The 22388-nt window shown below is 38.3% G+C and overlaps 1 protein-coding gene across 4 annotated transcripts in view; it reads left to right on the top strand.

Annotated features, from left to right (window-relative positions):
- HDX (highly divergent homeobox) overlaps positions 1-21675 on the top strand; it is a 52198-nt gene extending 30523 nt beyond the window's left edge. For 3 of the 4 annotated variants that reach the window (XM_054839664.1, XM_054839663.1, XM_054839665.1), the window contains 5 exons: positions 4478-4685; positions 8016-8095; positions 10931-11014; positions 13485-13607; positions 14624-21675. In XM_054839664.1, the coding sequence (XP_054695639.1) occupies positions 4478-4685; positions 8016-8095; positions 10931-11014; positions 13485-13607; positions 14624-14749 (621 nt within the window). In that variant the 3' untranslated portion in view covers positions 14750-21675. The remainder of the gene's footprint in view (positions 1-4477; positions 4686-8015; positions 8096-10930; positions 11015-13484; positions 13608-14623) is intronic. The other variant, XR_008578999.1, reaches the window with a different exon arrangement.
- Positions 21676-22388: the final 713 nt, after the last annotated feature.

Below are 22388 nucleotides of genomic sequence, written 5' to 3'. Positions count from 1 at the left end.
TCATAGTAACTGGTGGTGTTACTAGTATCTATCCTACCTCTGCCTCTGGTTCATCTGTATGACAGACTGGAGAATTGTAGCAAGAACTAGGTGGAGGTTGGTCCTGCACCATGTTGCGCTATTTCTTGTTTGCAGTGGCTGAATTTATGCTGCAGGGCATGTGTGATCTTCAGTCCTTCCAGTTGTCCTTTCTCTAAGGCACACTGCGTGTGTCCCAGCTGTAGGATAGGTATTTTCCATCATGTGCTCTGGAGGATCTGTCTTAAATTTGTTTTGGGATCTATATGGGCACATTGTATTGTGCCTTTCTCCTTACCTGCCAACCTGCATTTTCTTCAGAAGGAAACACTGATGTCTGGAGGTTTGTGTGCAGCGTGGTCCCTTTCTCACAAGGAGTCAGGACTCAGCAGCGATGCAGTCAGCTGTAAGGCAGGAGTGAACCACAGCACCTCTACCCTATGCTGTGTGCTCAGCCAAGAAGAGTTGGACTGAGGGACACTTCTGGAAAAAGCTCTTAGCTTTCAATGCTTGCACTTTGTTACCTTTGTATTTCACTGTACCTTGAATTCTAGGTAGTGTGCAACTAGAAACTGTTTCTCCATTTGTGCTGTAAAAAAAAAAGTAGCATATGTAAATAGTAATAAGTATATATATAAAAAACAAGTAAATACATATACATCAAATAATACCTGACAAATATACATAATATATAAAGAATATAATTTTGTAGAAATATATAACAACATATAACTCTGCATATACATATCACTTGTTTTAATTCAATTAAATCCATGTCCCCGGTTTTCCCTTTTAAGAACTTTTTTAATGGAAATTCATGATTGGTCCAGATAAATGTTGCCATTCTGGAAGTACAAAAGATTGATCCTTATGACCCATGCTGGCTTGAAAGATCTTCAATACAAAGAAAGTATCAAATCTGTTTTCCAGTACAAGGAAAGATAATGTTTGCCACCATGCATAGTTCCACTAGATTGAACAGGTCATTTTATTCCATAGTTTTTGTATTTCTAGTAGGAGAGTGGGCTTGCAAAGTGACTGCTGGCTGTACCTTAACATCATGCACAGTTGCACCCTGAAAGACACCAAAAGAGGGAAATAAAACAGTTATGTCATATTTAAATATGTGAGCTCTGGCCAATACTTCATTAAACTTACAATGTTTCTTTTGCTTGTATTATAATTATTGCTGACTACATTTGTTTGGGGGTTTTTTTTGTAGTTACTTACACAATTTTGTTTATATTTCTCTTGACTAATTTTACTCATTCATAGCAAAATAGTGTCTGAAAGCAGAATAGCCTTCTTGGCAGCAAGACATTAGATGTTTTAGAAAGACAGATGACAGCTATCAAACTCCTCAGAAATATATGAGGAACATAAGAAAAATGTATGACAACTATTATTTTTCTTTTTAATAGAACATGAAGCTTTCATTCATAAAAGGTCAAACACTGCTCCTAGGCATCCACCACAGGCTAAAGACACCTCCGATTTCCCAGCAGCTCCTCAGATAAAAGCTGGATTACTGAAGGTAGTGCTTCAGTCTGAGTTTAGGAGCAAAATCAAGCAGTTGCAGCAGAAAGACCACTCATTCTTCACAGCTGACTAACAGCTCTTCTCGTTGGGGCTCTAGGCCTAGACTAGATCCAGCTTACGATCGAGAGAGACATTGGAAAACCAACTGAGAATATTCCATCTTTATTTCTTCAGTTAAGTGGGATTTCTGAAGGTTCTAACTTAAAATCTTTCTAGCAGGTTGACACCCTAACCTCAATGTCTGGAGAGCTGTCATCATGCTTTTAAGTGGCTCCCTGCCAGTCCGCTTACTTATAAGCTGCCTGAGGGCAGACAGACGTACGCTGGCTCCTTCTGCCTGGGCTCCAGCCTTTCCTCCCTCGCTCTTGCTGGTCATCTGTTCCGTTGAAGCTGGGGAAGTTGCTGCTGAGTTCATTGCTGGCTGCTGTGTGGGTCTGATCACATGCACTTCACAGATTTTTCAAGTTTTTAAGGAGATAATATTTTAGGGATGTAATGAGAATAATTAAGCTGGTTTCCTGCATAAAAATACTAGTCTGCTCTTACACTCATCATTGTACTGCTCCAGAATATTCACTGTTAAATGTAGCATGCAGGATATGGAAACTTAATACTTTCCCATTTTAATTTGAGACACTATAAAAATATGTTCATCTTCTATGACATATTCAGTATGTTGGTATGTTGAATGAAAGATTTTCTTTGAAAAGCATGTAAAAAGACAAGTAAGAACTACCTTTCCCAAGTGCCTCAATTTTTTGCTGCATTTTTTAGTAAAAAAGAAGCAGATTCGCTTTTAAATTTTATAGTTGTTAGCACTATTTATTACCATCATATGATTATGAGAAAATGAATAGCAATACACTGGAAAAGAGAGACATAGGTCAGGAAGGGGCCGCTTGTGTGGGTTTTTTCTTTTTTTTTTTTTTTTTTTTCCCCTCCCCAAACTGTATATAACATACAAAAATATCTAGGTAGCTCTCTGTGTACCTGTTTTGCATTCTTCAAAAAAGAAAATCAGCAAGCTGGGAAAGCAAATACTGGCAAGTCATTTTTGTTGGGCAAAAATAGTGTTAAGCATGTCATCTTTTAGCTAGTTGGAGAGATTCAGCTTTAAAAAATATTTTTTTTCCAAAGCTGGCAGAGCATGAAACTATCTTTAGTAGTTGGGACTGCTGTTACTATTTCTTAATTTTTTTATTTGATAATCAAGGTATTGTAAGCAAAAGGTTTTGTACTAAACTTTTTCATGCTATATATCAGAACTGTAGTTAAAGAAAGTGTGATGGGGAAGAGGAACAATGCAGGTGTTTCTGAAGTAAAACCAGAGTAATGTTTTTGTGTATCTTTAAAGAAAAAAACCCTACAATATTTTAATGTGTTTGGTAAACTCTGTTGGGACATAGACCTTGTGGAAAGGATGTGCATTTTGCCATGCCCTGATCATATATTTTCAAAAATAGGAACTGCCCGTGCTTTCTAGAGAGATGTTTGATTTTTAGCAATCCAGAAATACCAGCACTAAGCACAATTCAGAACCTCGTAATGACCGTGCTGTGCGTACGTCATCATCACAGTAATCAAGCACGCTCTATACGGTGACAGCTTACATGGCCAAACTCCACTGTTACCCAACCTGGAACAATGCTGTGTGGTCAGCGCTGCTCCTGTTTATTGTGTTTTAAATGGTGTGGAAGAAGGAGGAGAGCCAGGTCAAGAAGACTGGAAGTTAGCAGTTGGCAAAGAAATTGATTCCTACCTCTGAGAATGGATTTTTGGATGCCAGTGGAGAACTGACTTGGATGGAATGAGGTGTCTGGGTACAAGAGGTGTTAAGCAGAATTGAAATTAGATAAGGAGTCAAAAGCCTGAGTATTGCAAGGGAAGGGAGAGAGTTAAGAGGTGAAGAGTTGCAGACAATTCTTATTATATCATGTTAAACTCTAGTTTGAGTCTTTAATAATTTTTAGTGTAGACTTTTCTTTACCAGCAAAAGCAAGTTAATTAACAGTTCTGCAGATCCACTTGGAGAATTTTGAAAACTTTTATTCCCTTTTTTGACACTGTCAGTTTTATTGACGTAAAGTGAACTTAAAGCACCCATACCCATCTGCTCGTGAATGGGTTTCCAAGTTCCCTAGTCCTGGCCCTGTTTCATCTCCTACCGCTGTTTACAGTATGTTCTTATATACCTTACTGTAAGCAATGCTTCTTAAAAACTTGTCTTCCAACCAAAGAGGACTGAAGGATAATATTGCTTTGAACTGAATCCTGCCCAGTTACGTTCTGTCATCAAAGTGGAGTGATGTAGAGCTACTGCCTTGGATAATTTCTCCTGTGCTGTAGGAAATCCTAGAACAGGTGGGCCAGTGGATGCTTTAGTCTCCTTGTGAAAGTTACAGAGGGGGAGAACCTGGATCAAAGATCTTATGTTAAATTTGTTGAATAATTTATGTGGGGAGAGACCTTACAAGGTCACTTAGTCCTACTCTTTATTCAGAGCAGGATTGACTTCAGAGTTAGGTCAGGTTTCTCAGGATGTTGTCCAGTAAAATGCTGAGTACCTCCAAGGTTGGAGATGCTAAAACTCCTATGGACAGACTGTTCCAGTGCCTCACTGTAAGCTTTTTTTTTTTCCTTAATCCCAGTCAGAGCTTCCTTTGCTGTGACTTGTGACTGTTGCTTCTTTTCCTTTTGCTGTGCACCTTCCTTCCCTTTTTCCTTATATTGGAGGACTGAGCCTGGGCACAGTATTCCAGGAAGCAGCCTCATGAGGGTCAAACACGGGGGAATAATCACCTCCCTTGAATTGCTGGCTACACTCTTGTTCCTACGTATAGATGTGCTAATTTCACTTGGTTGTGGGCCTGTTGCTTTTGTTATAGTTTCTGATAGCATTCATGTTTATTTCTCTTACAAGACTTGGATTGGGAATCGAAGACGGAAATATCGTTTAATGGGGATTGAGGTCCCACCCCCTAGAGGAGGTCCTGCTGATTTCTCTGATCAATCTGAATTTGTTTCTAAATCAGCACTTAATCCAGGAGAGGAAACTGCTACTGAAGTGGGGGATGATAATGATAGGAATGATGAAGTATCAATCTGCTTATCTGAAGGAAGCTCACAAGGTATTTGAAAATGCAGTTACTACCGTGCATATATTTTAATTTTGTGCAGTGTGCATGCTTTGAATTCTCTGTTGTACACATTCAAAAATGTCTGAAAGAGTGTTTAACAGTCACAAGTTATCTACCTTGGCCATACTGAAGGTACTGTTCGGTCTCTTCCTTCTACCTCTCTCTATATGAATTTTGTTGGGTTTGGTATCACAAAGCTTGCAGAAACATTTTGTCATAAGACCTCTGTTTCTGCCAGATTCATCAGAAGTTAAATGACAAGTTCACGATTTGCTGGTGCAACTGAGATAGGCAGTACAGATGTGTAAGTCGCGCTTCCCTAGGAAGCCAGGTTTTAAAAAATGGTCTCTGTTAACCGGCCAGTTCTACACAGCCAGCTTGAATATCCATTCCTGTTCTCCTGAATCACACCAACAATTCTGATCTAAGCAAGCACTAATGCGTGCGAACCTGCTCACTTTGAGCTGACCAGAGCTATGTATTTAAAGTTTTCCTGGTATTAAACTCATGCTGATGAGATACCTTCAGAAGATATATTAGGTCAGGCTTGGTCTTGAACTAAAAGAGCTTCCACAGTGTGGCAAAGCATAGCAGAACTTCTGCCATTAAGCTGTCTGTGGTGCGTATGTGGTGTGTGACACGCAAACCAACAGAAAAGATCAAAGTCAGTAGCAGGGGATGACTCGTAGAGCCTTAGAACTGCACGTACGGGATGCCTGTGTGTTCTCGGTAAATTGCATGATCTTGAGTGATAAGTGTCTTGAACTGAATTCCCTTTTACTCCACCTCCCAGAACCGCATGACCACGTTAAATCTATCTTTGCCTTTTCCTCTTGTACATTAGTAGTCTGGGCCTAGGGCAGATGAACGCTGCTCGGCACAGTCACTAGCTTCACGAGCTCAACTAATTGCTCCCAGTGCTTCTGATTAGAAGAGATCAATAAAGCCTTTGCTCTCTATACTAAAAGAAAGTCTGATCTAGTTCATGCTATTGCAGCTAAATATGCCAGACCCGATCTTGTCATTTTGTCTGAACAATTTAAAGGAAAGAACTAGAAAAAAGGAAAACTGCTGGGAATGAATTTGTGATAGCTTTGTCATATTCTACTGTAGAGAGAATAAGATGATAAAGAAATGGGTCAAGTGATTGAAAGCCAAGTGAGATGCAGAATCTAAGAGTCCTTGATTTGCCTGAGGTGTGGAAGGAACCGATTTAGTCAGATCTGCGTGAAAGAAAATGGTAACGGGAAGAGTCTGAATTCTCTGTAGCTTAAAGTGAGGAATAACACCACATTTATTGAACAAGGCTTTCATAAAACAGGATAAGGCTATAAGACTATGAGTAAATTACTAGAGTCAAAGCTTAAGGAAGTGCAGGGAAACTAGGATTTCCACAGCATCCTGGAATCCCACTTTCACTCCTTTATTCTACCACAAGAATTATTTCTATTCATTTCTGCAGTTCAAAGCAGTAGGTTTCACTGTAACAGCTCAGCTTCTTGTGAGCTTCCTGGAAAATATTTCCACCATTAATCATGTGTACTATTCAGTCACAGATATGTGATTGTTTTAATGTTTGAGAACTATAGCTTTTGGTCCTAATTTATAAAAAAACCAAAACCCACTCTCAAAGACAGAAAAAAGATATTTTTAGTCACCTAATTAGAGTGAAAGCATTGATGGCATTTGCTTTTAAAATGTAGTGTGTAAATATTAAAAAAAAAAGAAAAGAAAAAAAAAGCTGTACTCTGATGCAAAATTAAGCATTAAAGTTCTCATAATGCCTTACCTTTTTTTAAATGTATGTTAATTGAATCCATACTTTGTGTAAATGAACACAGCTCTGTGGAGGCCATGGTAGCTGTGCCAGCTTATCTTAGCTGAGGATGAATATTTAAAGAGTTGAAAGTGCTGTAGGGAGTTGCTTCCTTTGACTACTGAATCCAAGTGGTGACTGTCGGGGTCACCGAGTGACTGGTGCTTTAGACTGTTTCAGAGTCCCCGAGGTGCATCTTCCACGACCTTCGTTCCTCCGCGTGTAACGATGGGGTCATACATTGCTCCCTGCTTGACACTTCTCCCATTTGAACCCATTTGCTTTTGGTGCTAGCAGAAATTGTCCTCTGAAGTTGTGACTGGTGGCAGATTAAATTTATTTGAAACAACTTCAAATAAAATTTGCTCAGTTTAGAGATATTTAACTGGTAGAAAAGTTACTTAAAACAATTAACTGTCTCTGTATGGTCTGGCCTAAATATTATCCTATCTTTGCAAGTGTTGGTAATCTCCAGTTAAATTGTTACCCCTGTGTTTGCGTGGAAGCGATACACTCCTCCCTCATGTCCACCCTCTTTCAGTATCCCACCTGAACACTTGCTGCCCATTCACTCGCCATGCCTCTTTTTCCTCTTTAAATGTGACGGCTGGACTGTCTGTCCCTTGTAATGCAAGCTCTGCCCCCTGCAGAACTGTGTAATTTTACTAGCACTTGGAAGGAGTATATTTCCAGTTAATAGCCTAGTTGTTAATGACATCGTTTAAGTTTTTTATCATAGCTGTCTTGCCTCTGTGTTTTTATTTACTGATTTGCTGTTTCTATCAACCATTTTCTTCTTAACAGTATATTAATGTGGAGAATTAAAGTAAATCTGAGAAACATACTTAATCATAGGGATGAATAGGCTTATCTTTCTTGGTTTTTTTTCACTTTGGCCATAGTTAGGGCTAATAGAATCATCTAGTGCTTGTGATTGAGATTTAAGGATAAGATTTGCTCTGTTCTCAAGTGTGTACTTTGCTTATACATGAAAGCGCAACTTAGGTTCACTAGGAATAAACATTTGCCATACAAGAATGAAGTAATCTGCTTAATCAGTTTTTGTTCAGAACTAATCAGTGTCTGCAAGGAGGAGGTGGGATTCTGGTATGTACCCTATAATTTCAGGGCATGCAGGATTTTTCATGTAGTAATTTATTTTAATTAAAAAAAAAAAAAGTTCTGCACACCTCTGATATGAAACTATTCATCACTTTTGAATATTCCAGCCTGAACCTAAAAATAGGAAGGTTTTGGTATGTTGCAATAGAGTAACTGATAGTTTTCCTGTTGTTTCAGGTAGCAATTGGCATGATGTTGGCCTGAAATACTTGTGATATGATGTCTTTTTTTAATAAGACATACAGTATTTTTTATGAATAGACATTGATAATATGACTTTGCTTTTGTATCTAGCAGATGTGACACATTTAGTGGTAAAGACTATTAATGTTCCTTCAGCATAAAATTTGAATGAAATCTGAAAAACTAATTTATTTCCGCAGAAGAGACAAATGAAGCTCTTCAAAATGAAGAAATCGGTCACAAAGATGATGACCAGAATCCAGTATCTACTGATAATGTGGTATGTATACCTTCCTTTCCCACTAATGTGACCTCCTTGATTGCTGCTGTTGAGGTTATTGTCCAACACTAGTGTTTTTCACTGGGTGAAAACTTCAGTCGAGTGTGCTAGGAGTCCTTCCTTATTGGTTGAGCACTAAAAGAAACTGTACTAAAAGTATCAAAACTCATTGCTATGTACATTCAGTAGAAACTAAATTATACATCTTTTTCTGTATTATAACAATCTGGTCTTTTTCTGGAGTGCAAAGCACAACGCTTGGGTAGTGCTCTAGAAGTACCTAGTATAGTAAAACAGTAAGAATAGAAAACCCAGAATAATAGTTGGTGTTCTGTAGCTTTAGGAAAGTCAGATAACTCTAGTGCTTCCTCTCCATAGCTAACCTTGAGTATGTGAGATCAGACCAGGGTGGCTATGTACTCTTCATTCCCATACCCTTGACAAGGCATTATTTAGATGTTTCTTGTTTTCTCACTTGCCTTCACATTGAGTCACACAGTTGTTCTTGCTGGTTTTAATTGACTGCAGTGAGACAAGGAAGGAAAGCCAGAGGGAGGAGTCATGGCAAATAATGCAATATATCCCCTTTGTTTAGCCTGCCTTCTCTCAAATTAGAAGAAAGGAGAGGAGGAAGAGGAGAGAAGACCCCAAGTGGTAGGGTAATTTTTATCTTAAAAGTTATCTGCAGAATGAACAGGTGATGGTTCCAATTCCCAATTGCACTCTTATTGCAGTCAGAGACTAAAACAGTAGCTCAGAGCATGACGAGAACATTTCTGTTCCGTTAATCGCACACAACCTGAAGTGGGAAAGGGAACAGAAGATTCCCTTCCCTCTACATATACATATATATAGGAGAGAACATTTTCTTTCTTTTGTTAATATACGATCATCTTTTGCGTAAGCTGAAATCCCACAGCTGTATTTTCTGTGGTTGCCTGAATAGAAACAGCTGCCTTTTTCCCTTCTGTTTACCTTAATGGCCTGCTGTGACCTTAGATGTAATCACTCTGGGTATCAGGCTGATGTGTTTACCATGGAGATGCAGAATGTAAAATGACAAAGGTAAAAGGGTTGCAAAGATGATGTCTGAGAGACTCAGTTCTCCAGTCAACTTGAACTCCGGCATTGTATAATTTGATGCAATAATAGGAGGCAGAAAAGAGGAGTAGTTTTTTCATACTCTGTTCTGAAAACACTGTAACAACATTTTTTAAATGTATGCAGTTAAAATTGGACTAACATACACTGGACTTGCATAAGAGATACGGTTTTCTTATTTGAAATTCTAATCTGTTCCTTCCCCTACTATCTTAAAATGTATTATTATAAGGAAGATAGTGTGAATGTTTGGCATTTATTTAGAGACTCCTTCCTCAAGCTGAGTCTAAACCCCAAAATATTTGAATCACAGTGTTACTCAGGCTATGATACAGCAGCAGATCTTTGTGGCGTTAAGCCTTTGAAATGTTATCACTTCAGCTGGGTTGTCAGACACTGAAGCACAGAAAATGTGGTTTACCCTCCCTACCTTCAACACATACTTGCGAGCTCGGTGGTACTACTAGTGAGAGCCTGTTAACCTCTCTTGAAGGCTTTCTTCTTGGTAATTAGAAGGAAATTTCTGACGACTGATCTGCAGACAGACAGAAGACGCACACATATGCTACGGAGAAGAAACCTCTAAAATAACACCTCAAGAACTAACCATTAAAGGGTGTTGTGTCAGTGTGGGCCTTTTGCCTACAGTCTATTAAACAGTATAGTAAACAATATAGTACAATTCCTTTAATTTATTATGTACAGTCTCGTAAATGTTTACAACTGTCAAAACAATGAAAAAGGTAAAAAAATCTCAAAACCCCAACCCTCTCTTCTGCTTCCCTCTTAAAATATAGTTTCATCTTCGCAGTTATCCTTCCGAGTTCTTGGTAAAAAAATGCCATTCTTATCACTATCTAATTCAAATTCATTCCATCTCTTTGAGATCTAGCTTAGATATGAATAAAAATTAAAATAGCGTAGGTGCACTAAAAATGTGTAAATTTTGTGTTTTCTCCTGTCAAAATAATCTTTTAACATCATTTTCTTACATAAGAAGGCTTTCTGTGGAAAGAAAACCAGAACATACAAGTGTTAAATAATGGAAAAGGGAATGTTTTAAAACTTGAGCTAAGGTTGTAATGTATTTCTAAGTTCTAAACAGCAGTAAGGTTGGCCTTTAACCTTGTGCTGTAGATACCTTTAGAGACCTGATATAGAAAGTTCTCAAGAATTTTTGTGAATGAAGTGAAAATGTGCATGTATATGCACTCAAAACTGTTCTTTGCATCAACATCCTCTGCTGGTCAGGGTGTTTGACTTGCACTATGGCCAAAGGAGACCTCTTCATTTTTTTTTTTAGGCAAGAAGTAGGTCAGTTAGGACTTGCCTGTCGCTTGCCATGATGTCTGTTTTGCTCCAGAGGAATAAACTTTCATAACCTTCTTCGCCTTGCAGGAGGTCTTCAACAAAAGGCTTATAGAATAAAATGCAGGCTTTTGCAGGCTGCAATGAGATATAGTATGCAACTTAATGCCGAAAGCATGGTGAGATATAGCTCCTGCTCTGTACACAGCCTGAGTCACCATGGCAGCAGCTCTGAGTACCGACTTCTTCCTGGCTGAGGTGCATGATTGCCATCTAACGGGGGCTGCGCAATTCAGAATTTCTCATGAGCCAGCAAAAGGTCCTGTTACCTTCATCCTTTCATGCCACTTTAAGATACGGGTTGTTGTTTGTTTGTCTAATCTATGCATTCGAATATTTGGAATGAACCGTTTACTTCTGTTTCAGAAAATAGAAATTATAGATGATGAAGAAAGCGATATGATAAGTAATTCTGAAGTGGATCAAATGAGTTCTCTTCTGGATTATAAGGTGAGTAATTGACTATGAAATGTTAAGCAGTGTAGTCCTTCACAGAAAGTTCAGGCGGGTACATCTCTAAGGAATTGGGTGAAGGCATGTGGGAGCCTGCACCTCCTCTGCTCTTACCGTGTCACTGCACATCATACCCTCAGCCACGTCTCCTTGTCCCATTTCCAGCCAGATTGCCCGTATTTCAACCCAGAGGGAGGCAGGAAGAATCCCATTTCTACAGAGCAGTTATATTACTCTAGCTGTAGCCATCTGCAGCTCCCACCACGTATCCCAAAACAAAGCAATTTATTGAGCCTCTAAACCAAAACCTCCTTTTTTGTGCGAGAATTGTTCTTTGGAGTGTTACGGCACGCTTTTACATGCGGCATGATGCCGCCAGCTCTGGAAAGGGACAGAACAGCTGGAATCCTCTAATAAAACGCGGGGATCTGAGAAGAAGTCATTCTTGCAATGTAGCGCAGAACATGTCTGGAAGCAGAAGTTGTGGGAGGGAGGAGAAGCAGTTGGATACCTGACAGCCGCTGTCTTCTGCCAAATGGTAAAGGTTGTACGTGTGTTGCTGCTCTCCTAAGAGTTGCCACAGTTCTGTGTTGTAGATTGAGCATGTTTTTATGTAAGTAGCTCATTTTTTTTATTAGAAAACAGGTATGTTCTACTAATGATAATCAATTACCAAAATAATAAATAGATCATCTTTTCAGAACAAAAATCACTCCCTCAAGCAGCGTTTTCCTGTTAAGAGCAGTGGAGAATGAACATGGAGAGGGAATGACCTTTTCTTAATGTCACCTGTCACCACAGCGAAAGGCTTGTTGTGACAGCATGCCCTACAGAACCTTGTTTGCTGGTTTGTTGTTTGACATTAGTTATTAGTCTTTGTGCCTATGTGTTTTTGGTGTAAATCTGAATTCCTTCTTCGGCTGGGCAAAATGCATTGCTAAATAGGCAAGTTCTAAGTTTCCATCTGAAAGAAATGCATTAATCTAATTTTCTTATGAAAGCCCAAGTATTTCTCTTATTCTCAGAGCCATTATAACATGAAACAGTATGGTGAGGAATGTTTTGACTGAAGAAATATGAATTTTCTGGGGAAAAAAATCAGCAGCCATTTTTAAAGGTTTTTTTACAAACCTTCCAGTTTGTCATGTAGTCTCACCTTTTTATATCAACTAAAGTTGAATTACAGCCAGTCTAGCAACTGTAAGCATGAAAATCAGAGCATAGTTCTATGTTATTAAAAAATATGTATTTCCATCATTAAAACAAAATGCCAGCTTACAAGTTCACTGTTGAAATTTGCTCGTGAAATTATTTGTTGCCACCAAAACCAGCTGTCAAGGAACATTTTGTATGCAAAACTGCCAATCTAATTAATCATATGGTTGCATAAGCAAGGGTGGGTTTTTTCTTGCCTCTGACATCCCTCGGTAAATGCAACACCAGGAATTATCTGTGAACCTAAATTCTGCGTGTACAGTGCATGGCTAACAATTTCTGTGTGCGTATTTTTTTCATTATTATCTCATGGAGGATGCACGTTTGGTGCTACTATGCAGACACCAATTGCATACCAATCAGTTGGTAAGTTTGAAGGAGAAGAGATATTTGGAATAAACTGAAGTACTTACCAAATCTGAATTTTTAATTGTTTGTTATTTTTATATTAAGTGATTTGCAAGTACAGTAACACATATTTATGCAAAGGTTGGGAAAATGCCATTTTAGCCACAGCATGCACTTTATTGATATTTCTCCATTTTGTAAACACATCCCTATTTATTCTGTAACGCCAGAGGTCGGGGAGGTTGGTGACCTGACACTTCATGATACATGTCAAACTTGGCTGCACTAGAGGATGCTGTATTTTAATTTGTGGTAGCTTCAAGGAATTTTCAGGTTGTTTTCCCTGGTCTTTGTGTCAAGTCTCCGGCTGTAATAATGGAATTTAGTTGCTGTCTCTTCTCACAGTCAGTTTGCCTTTTCAAGATCACTTCTTCTAGGAAGAGACCTGGGCTTTGTTTTTCTTTATTTCAAAATGGAATTAGAGGTCATCCTTAGAAAATAAAAAGCAGTGCTTTCTTAAAAGGTTCGTGTAAGCTTTGGCCCAAGTCATTAACGTAATTCTGAAATGCCTTGTCTGCATGTAAGATGATTTGTTATCCCATGTCTCTTGTGGAGGATGGTGAGAAATTAGGTGGCATACGTGTTTGCAGGTTTAGTGTGACACTACTGGTCATTGATCCAAACCCTCTATTTGTATCCAAAGTCTATGTGCATTGTTCTGTAATTCTACACTGGTAGAAATTTTGCCTTTACTTAATATTGGTTCTGGCAGGAATCAGAATAAACACATTTTTAGTCATTTTCACTAAAAACATTTAGTTTTAACTCAGGTATGTTTAGGAGTCAATAAAGTGATGCAGTGCTGTTTATTATTTCCAGAACTTTCTGTAATTTTCCCCCACAGAATGAAGAAGTCAGATTCATTGAGAATGAGTTGGAGAATCACAAACAGAAGTATTTTGAACTACAGACATTTACTCGGAGTTTGATACTTGCTATTAAATCAGATGATAAAGAACAGCAGCAGGTAAGTCTTGAAGTAGGTTTTAATAATAGGTTTTTGTTATTTCGTGGTCTGTCACTCCCTTGGTTTTATTCCATAGTGCCCAGAGGCTCAAATTACGATGAGGGCAGCGTTGTGCTCAATATCTTATAGACAAAGAAAAGCTGAGCGTTAAACAAAAGAAAGATCTTGCAATCTACATAAGCAAGGACATAGACAAAGAAGTGTGACTTCTACACAGGGACAACCGGTGCAGCAGTGTACACCGAGGGACTGGGATTTGTCTGTTGGGAGATCGAAGATGCGAGATCTAGGGAAAAAAGCCAGGCTTTGTCAGTTTTGCTGCACCGCATTTAATACGTAGCACTTCTTTTAATGCTTTTTTAATGCATGTCTTGTAGGAGTAACATTTTGTGCTTTATTTAGGAAAAGATTTTGTTGCTTTTATTTTTTTCCTTTCGCCTTTACAATCTGCAGTTTTTCATGAGGGAAATAGAAACTGTAACTTGCAAGAAAGAAACTTAGAACACTTTTACATCCAGAATAAATTTGGCTTATGGTTGTTTTCCATAATTTTTTCATAAAACCATGTGAACTGAATATAAAGAGAAATAAATTTGAAATCTTTGAGATAAATCAATAAATCACTGTAATGGTAATGATCTTGTATGCAGCACCTAGGTCTGTCACCTGCATGCTCACGGTATAGCATGGTTATATATGTTCTAAAGCTTTTGTATGTTAAAAATATATGAATAAAATAATGAATATAAATAATTTGATTTCATCCAGTTTGGGAAAAGAAATACTTTTTGAGCTGTTTCCACAATAACGTAACTAACTTCTGGGATTGTATGTCATCGTACAACAATGTTTTTCTTTCAATATCTAGCAATACTGACTTTTTTATTTTTACCCATTCAAGATCAACACTGACCGAAAAGCTCAATAAAGTTTTTTCACTATATGTTTAAATAACATTTGAATGCTGACATAAAACATACACTTAATACTGTACTGTAATATTTTTTTACTTACAGGCACTGCTCTCAGACTTACCTCCTGAACTAGAAGAAATGGATTTCAATCACACATCCCCAGAGCCTGATGATACCTCATTCAGCTTGTCGTCTTTATCGGAGAAAAATGCCTCAGACAGTTTGTGATTTATTTTTTTTAATTGACAAAAAAGAAACCCTGCGTAACGTGTAGGTTTCAAGAGAACGGCATTTTGCTATCCAGTGTTCTTCAGTCCAAAAAAGAAAGGCCAAGGTGAAGTAGACCTTCCTGAAGGATGACTGTAGTATGTCATGGCTACAGTTTGCAGTGTCAAGAAATTTTGAATGTTGTTTTTGGTAAATGAAAGAACTGTGTGAGGAAAGGTTTCTCTTTCAGCAGTTTGCCCTTGATTAGGATAACTTCTGACTTGCTCTGTAGCAGTGTCTTTTTGAGCAGGGATCCAAGACTGGAAAACAAATGTCCTGTTATCCAGACAGCTAATTCTTCAGAGTTGTTTGCTCACCAGTCCTGTTTATTTCTTTCTTCCCCCCATTTTTACTCAGGTAGGTGGACTAAAAATTGGAGATCCAAATAGAATAACGGGCTTTTTATGAGTTGTGCTTGAAACCTTTTGAAAATCTGAAATTAAACTAAAGTGTTTTTCATTACGTGACTTCAGATTGTTGAATCTTCTATTCTCTGACCAAAATAGCTGAAAAAAAACTTTGAAAGGCTAACTGAAAAATTTGATTTATCATCAATAAATTATTAATGTAAAGAAGCAGTCATAAGTGTTGTAACAAATTAGATTTGTATGGGAAACCTGATAGCTGCAGAACACGACTTTCGGATATTCTCAGAGTAGCAATGGGATTAGATGTTTACACTACTATTTAGGGCTTTATGAATGTAGTTACAGGTTTTATTTTCAAAGTCTGAATGCTAAAGTTCTGTTTGTTGGTTTAAGTACTGGTTATATATTTTTCCACAAATTTTGCTCCATTTTATCGAGACACTGTCATAAATCCACAGCTGTCATTGCATCCTGAAAGGTATTCGAGTGTTTGGAATTGAGCTTTGCAAATCTTCTAAATGTGACCTGTTTCTGAAGTAGCCCTGCCTGATGATTTTTTTTTTTGTTTTGTTTTGCAACTGCCAGCTGCCATTTCTGAACTGTGAGCTTGATTGCAGGCAGTGGCTGAAACGAATTTCTTCTTTCCCGGCTGTTGTTCACATTGAATCCCTTTACTCGTCCAATTAAATGGATGTGCAGACACATCCAGATCAATTTAGCAGGGCACGTAGGTGCATGCCCATATTATTAATGCTCTGTAACTTCTTATCTGAATATTCCTCAGCAAGCATTTTGGAAACAGATACCTTCACAGTCTGGTAAAAAGCCCGATCTTTCAGTTTTATGACAAATAATTATTTACTCTGGTGAACCCTTATTCATGCAGTACAGTAAGTAATCCCCTTAATTTCAGTAGGAGGTCCACGGTGTAGCTCAGAAAATCCAAAGTGTTGGATTTTCTTTCCAACATAACAACACTTTTTTTTTATTTATTTTAATTCTGAAATTAACTCACAATTTTAGGTTTTTCTCAGTCTGGTCTCTTTGTCCCTAATCACTTCGGCAGCTTTTTTTTTTGTATCAGTAGTGAGCTCTGTTCTTTCAGGTTTTCTTCTGTCTCTGTGTTGTCTTTGGGCATGGAGAACTTCTAACAGTACTATTAAACACCAGCTACAAAAAGGATAGTAGCAGTTTCAAAAGCTGTTTTAAGAAACAAAAGTTTCCCAGTTCTGGCTACTATGGAGTTCAGTTAGTTCCCAAAAGACCTCTTACCATCTATCCTACGGAGTAACCCCACAAAAGCAACCTGTTGGGCCTGTGGTTGGGCTTAGGCATTAAAACTCAGAGTAGAATCCCGGGAGAGAGGGAAGGCACTCTATGTAACCAGGAGGGAAGTGTTAGGTTACTCACCCTTCCGCTGCCCGAGCTGAGATGTCGCATCCTGGCTGGCAGATACATCTGTACAGCCTTACTCAGAGGAGGAGCAGTATTTTACATGCCTGTTGATGTGATCACCAATCTAAAATTACTTAAGGTTTGTGAGCAAAGATCACAGTACTATCCTTCAAATGTAAGAGAGGGCTCAACTGTAATTCTGCTTACTGAAAAAATCATTTATAAAGGGTTTCCTATACTGGGTTAACAATGCTTTCTCTTACTCTTCTCTCTAGATAGGAAATTTGTGCCACTGACAATGAAACCTCTTGTTTTCTTTGAGCTTTGCTGAAATAAAAAAAATAGTACTGTGATTTGCCAGCACTTGGACCCTATTTTCCTGCTGCTTCCACTTAAATTCCCATGACAAAAGGCAGGTTACTCTTAATGAGAGTTCCTGATTTCATGGTCAATGAAGTCATCCACCTTTATACATGAAAAACTTTAATCGGTGATTCATATTTTGCTATGTCTTTTATTTCATACGCCAAATAAACCGAAGGAATTAATTTTGAACGAAGTACTACCAGATTGAAGCAATGATGTAAGTCCCTTTTCTCAAGGCAGCTGGAATCCTCTTTAGGATGTGCACCTGAAAGGAGCTGCAGTCAACGCCCCCGTCATCCCTGTGGGCACGTTGTTCTTTGGTCCTTTTCTCCTGTAGGGTGACAAGACAAAACATAGCGAAGTAGTTGTGTTTTCATACCCTGAAACACTTGACAATATTACAGGATATTCAGGAAGAAAGAGTCTAAATGATGTTCCTGTTTAACAAAATGCTACGTAGGATAACACTGCACAGCTGTTCTGCGGGGGTTTTTTCAATACCAGTTTTTATTTCCAGTAATATGTAAACCAAAAATCTTAATGATACCATTACTGGTATTTCAAATCATTGCAGCAACAATAGTTCTGCAGCAGAAGGTGAGGAGCAGCTTATGAGGTCCTGTAACATAACACTTAACCATCCTTGACAGTTACAGAAATACATATCTGAGTACGGCACTTCAGACATGCTCTGTGATTTAGGGGTTTTTTTTGGTTTGCTCGTGTCCCTACCAGGCAATGTAATGTGCTAATCCAGTTGGCAGATGCATCCCGATGTAACTTCTTCAGCCGGACCTTAGAACAGTGTCAAGAGAGTTGGGTGTGTTCCTTTCCAACTTTGTCTTAGTAAGTGACGAGCATCTTACTGGCAGGCATCGCAGTCTGGTGCACAGTCGCCCGGATGCTCGTTTCCAGATTGACGTCCGAGAGTTCTTCAGATGAAGGAAAACGTTGAGAGCGGCGCTCTGGGCCCATGGCATGCTGGAATTGGGTTTATGGTTATTTCCTCTGTTCGCAGGATGATGCCGAAAGCCCACGTTAAGTGCTAGTTCATCATTTGCATAGAGCTTCCGTGACAGAGATAGCTAATACTGTGGTGTGTTATGATGACAGAAGTAAGTCCCCCTTGCTATTCAGTGGTTTGGCTCTGGAATTCGAATAACCACTATGACACCAGTGCCACGTATTGATGTTTTTATCATCTTTCCGCGGAGGCTCTCATTTGCTTTGTCCGTGAAAGATGACTTCCCCGGCGTTGTTTATCCCTAATGCATCTGTCGGAACACGAATGATGAAGTATGTCGTTCTGAAGAAACCAAAGTGGGAAAAGGTAGTTCAGAACAGACGCTTTAAACCAGGGACAGGACGCTCGCCCTCCTTCGGGAGCAATGAAAGTCTTTGATGCTAGCAAGCTTGCTGTTACTTAAGCAAGCTGTTTCCTGAAGCTATGCCTCCTTTCATTTCCCTGCAGATGATGCTTCTGTCACGTCTATAGGTCTAACAGGAGCGAGTAATAGTAAATACTGTAATATGTGAATTTCTGGCAGATTTAAAAGTACACGAACAGATGTACCATACAAGTGTCAGTTTTCTCGAGTGCTTGGTTCTTGAAGCAGCACTGCACTTTAATCTTTCCAAGTATTTCTTTTTCGCTAAGGCAATAAAAAGTCTGAAAAGGACAAGCAGATTGTGGGCTTTGCAGTCGTCTGAGTGCAAAAAGGAATGTACCGGTTGTATCTTCATCTTCTTAAATTGGGAAGCAGCTTATCCAGTCCATTCACCAAACGGAGACAGCTCTATCTGCTGTTGTGGTTATACAGTTGAAATGATCGGAGAAATCAACAGTATCACGAACAGCCTTATTGTGGAAATGGAAATTACTGCTTAAAATCGATCAGCTCTCCGATTTGGGATCTCTATTGCACTACCGTATTAGTAACGTTAAAATAAACTAATGCGCAGCACTAACTTCTCCCTAGGTACTCTATAGTCGTAGCTGACTGTTGGTCTCAGGACACTGATAGCGTAAGAAAAGACAATAATATGCATAAATGGAATAGCACAGAATATCTGGAACATGAAGAATTCATAACTTGTAATGTTACAACCAAAAGCTTGATTTACTACCTCCAGTCCCACTGCTCAGAGCCTTCACTTTGGCCAAATGTGAAATCTTCAAAGTTCTGAGCAAATAAAAGGAACAAGCGGTACTACAACGTTGGGTTTTTCCCTGGCAGACTAGGGGTGTATGCTGACTACGGAGTATTGATTGGTCTCTGAAAGGCAGCAGCTGGCAGACACAAACTGGGCAGAAACGGGGCTTGTGGTGGTCGTTGTTTTTAAACAAATGAGCAATCCTCGTCAATAAGAGACGCTTAAGAATGTTCCCGTAAGGAAACTGGTTTCAGGTCAGTGCTTTGGTTCTGGTGAACATTTTACTGTATTACTGAACTAAGTCAAGAATTCTTTTCAAATTCTGTATTGCGTTTTACACACACTACCTCTGAACCATGACACCACCTTTAAAACCACACAGAAAATGTGAACTTAAGCTTTTTTTTTTAAAATGTTTTATAGGCAATAAATTATTTCCAACACGGATCCTTCAGTTTTGTGCTTGGTTTTTAGTTGAGAGTGAGACATTCACTTCGGTTTTTATTTTAGTATGATTTTTATGTATTTGTCTTAAATGCAGTCTATGGACAAGGAAATGAGAAAGATGTGATATTAGGGTGAAAAGATTAGTATATGTTAATGGTAGTAAATATTTCTATTAAAGCTGAAGGATGCTGTAGTGAATGGGCCAGCTGTGCTGTTTTTGGTACAGTTACTGTAAGGAATGGGTACGAAACTTTATTCTGGTACTAAATGATTGTTGCAACATTTCTCAATACATTGTGGATTAATTTATCAGAGAAAACAGTCAAATAATGAGTCTCAGCAAGGCAATGAAAAGGATTTTACATTTTCTGAGACATACAGTTTCATAAATATGTCCTCATATTTTTATTTCAGGGTTTTTTGGGGGTTTTTTTGCATAACAACATGTATAAAGGCCACATAGAAACCATTTTGATTTGCTTGTAAGCAAGTGTTAAATTAAAATGAATCAGTAGCAAGCTGAGGTTTAAATGTAGATGTAGATGAGGTTTTGTAGTCAAGTTTCATCTTAAAAGAGTCCCTATAAATTTCCCCATGGTGCTTATCTCTGAATAATTTCCCCGTGGCTGGGGAGGGAAGGAGAGACGAGGGGGCATCTCGGTTGGGTAGCAGAAATGAAGATCCTGGGGTTTTACTCAAGAAAATGAAAATAAACTAAAAAGCTTCTCCACCTTGGGAGAGAAGAGCTTCTACCTTATCTTCAAATTTTGTGAAATGCACTTCAAAAAGTCATTGGCAAATCCGCTGAATTGTGTTGGGGAAAAACTGTATTCTCCAGTGGAAATTCTGTCATTTCTATGATTGTTTCTAGAATGACTGAGTGTATGTGGATACACATACGCGTATTTATAATGTGCACAGATACACTGAACTTCATCAGCATATTAGCATCTGCAAAGGTATTTTTACTTAAAATAATAACGTAATTCTTCTAAAATATATTTTATTTGCTCTCATTTTTATGTCTTACTATATATTGATTACATAGTTTTGAAATTTAGTCAAATACATCCATACAAATATTGTTTCTAGTTTAACTCCTTGTGAAACTGATAACTTTTAGGCTTGGAAATTTATTGAAATGCCCATAATAATGAGATTTCTAAGTGATCTTGGCAAATAAACAAACTGCTGTATTTATGAAGAGATAATCTTCTGCCATGATAATTTCTGCTTTAGTTTCACTAAAGGTATCACTTTGATTTAAAAAGAAACATTCTGAAAGTTCAAACATTATTGTAAAACTGGGATGTTTTCCTCAGCCTACAAAACATAAGATAATTGACGATCTTAATAGTTGTGTCATTTCTTTCTGGGCCGGTTGGTTAAGCTTTGTAAGCCGAGTGTATTACTGAGTTTCTCTGTGAAAATCAATATTTATATTGCATTTTTATTATTTGTATCAGTATGTGTAGCAAAGAAACTACTATAAATCTTAAACTGAAGTACCTCCACTATGGTCCAGGACATCTGATCTTGGCTTATGTGAAAGATGGATGCCTAGGGAAATATTCCATACATTTGTATTGTTTGGGGTTTTTTTCTGTATATATAAGGGTATTTATAATCTTGTATTAACAGAGTCATCATGAGAAATGCTTATTTCCTTCTTTAGAAGCCTGCTCAGCTATTTTTATATAAAATGTTGGTCTTCGCCTTAATTTTTTTTTTGTGTGAAAAGTTGTGCCATAGATATTTTAACTTATCCACAAATAGTTTACAGAATTTGCGTTGACTTGTCTTTAGTTAACCATTTTTTCCTCAAATTTCTAAATTCTTTTTCTCCTCCAAATGTGTGTCAAGGCTGGTTTGCTTTTTTTTTTTTTAAAGTTTTAGAAGATATCTTCATATGCATGCCTTGGTAGATCAAGTTTTTCCTCTGTAGTTTATTGTTTCTAGCTTAGCAAAACTTTTCATTAAAAAAAAAAAAGGAAGTAATGCTTGTACAAATGTATCTCGAATGGCCCAAATGGTCAGAGCAAAGGGCTATTTAGCATTGGTAAATTTGTCTACTAGACTCAAGGATATTTTTCTACGTCTGTCAAGTTTGGGACTATGGAGAAATGAAATAAAGGTTAACTAACTCCTTTTCCTATATGAAGTGCTCAGTTTCTGTATTTATTATTGCCTTGTAAAAGTTTGGTCCTGTTCAAAGTGTCGCTCACTCAGTTAACTTCGGGGCTTGGCGTCGGCACAGGCACGTTCACGTCCTGCTTCCCTAATCCTTCCATGTTCGCTGTGTCCCTAGGCATCTCCGTCTAACGGAAATAAATCCAGTTCCCACTTCTCTGGGGAGAACTCCAGGGGCAGGTAATATTTACGGCAGCAACGTGCAAGTTGAACGCCGGTGGGGGACTGTCAGCAGCTTCCTCGTTTCCCATCAAAAAGAACAAAAAGAAAAGCCTTGATTTTTATACAGTTTTCTGCATTTATAAAAACAAAACAGAAACTGGGAGGACATCACAACCTCTAGGGTAGTTTTGCAGCAACGTGTAAGAGCTTTGTTTCAGCCATTCCTTATAACGAGTTTTTGTTCGTTTGGAATGGAGCGGGGCCGTGCCGGGGAGGGATGAGCGCTGTGATGCCAGTCAGCGGCATCTCTGGTGGGGAGCAACGGATGATGTAAGAGATGGACTGTTTTTTGGGAGGAGTTAGGAATATCTTAAATTAATTCATTACTACTTTACAGAGAAGTTTTTCAGAATTATGTACAGAACTTGCACACCTCTGTCCCGGAAACACTTCTGAAATGTTCTCCTCTCCATAACGTGAACGTACGTCTAATGAAAGCAGTCGACATACAACATTAA

This window comes from Grus americana, chromosome 12, assembly GCF_028858705.1.
Source record: "Grus americana isolate bGruAme1 chromosome 12, bGruAme1.mat, whole genome shotgun sequence".
Lineage (NCBI taxonomy): Eukaryota > Metazoa > Chordata > Aves > Gruiformes > Gruidae > Grus > Grus americana.
The sequence above is the reverse complement of the archived record's forward strand: the minus strand, read 5'-3'. Positions and strand labels throughout refer to the sequence as shown.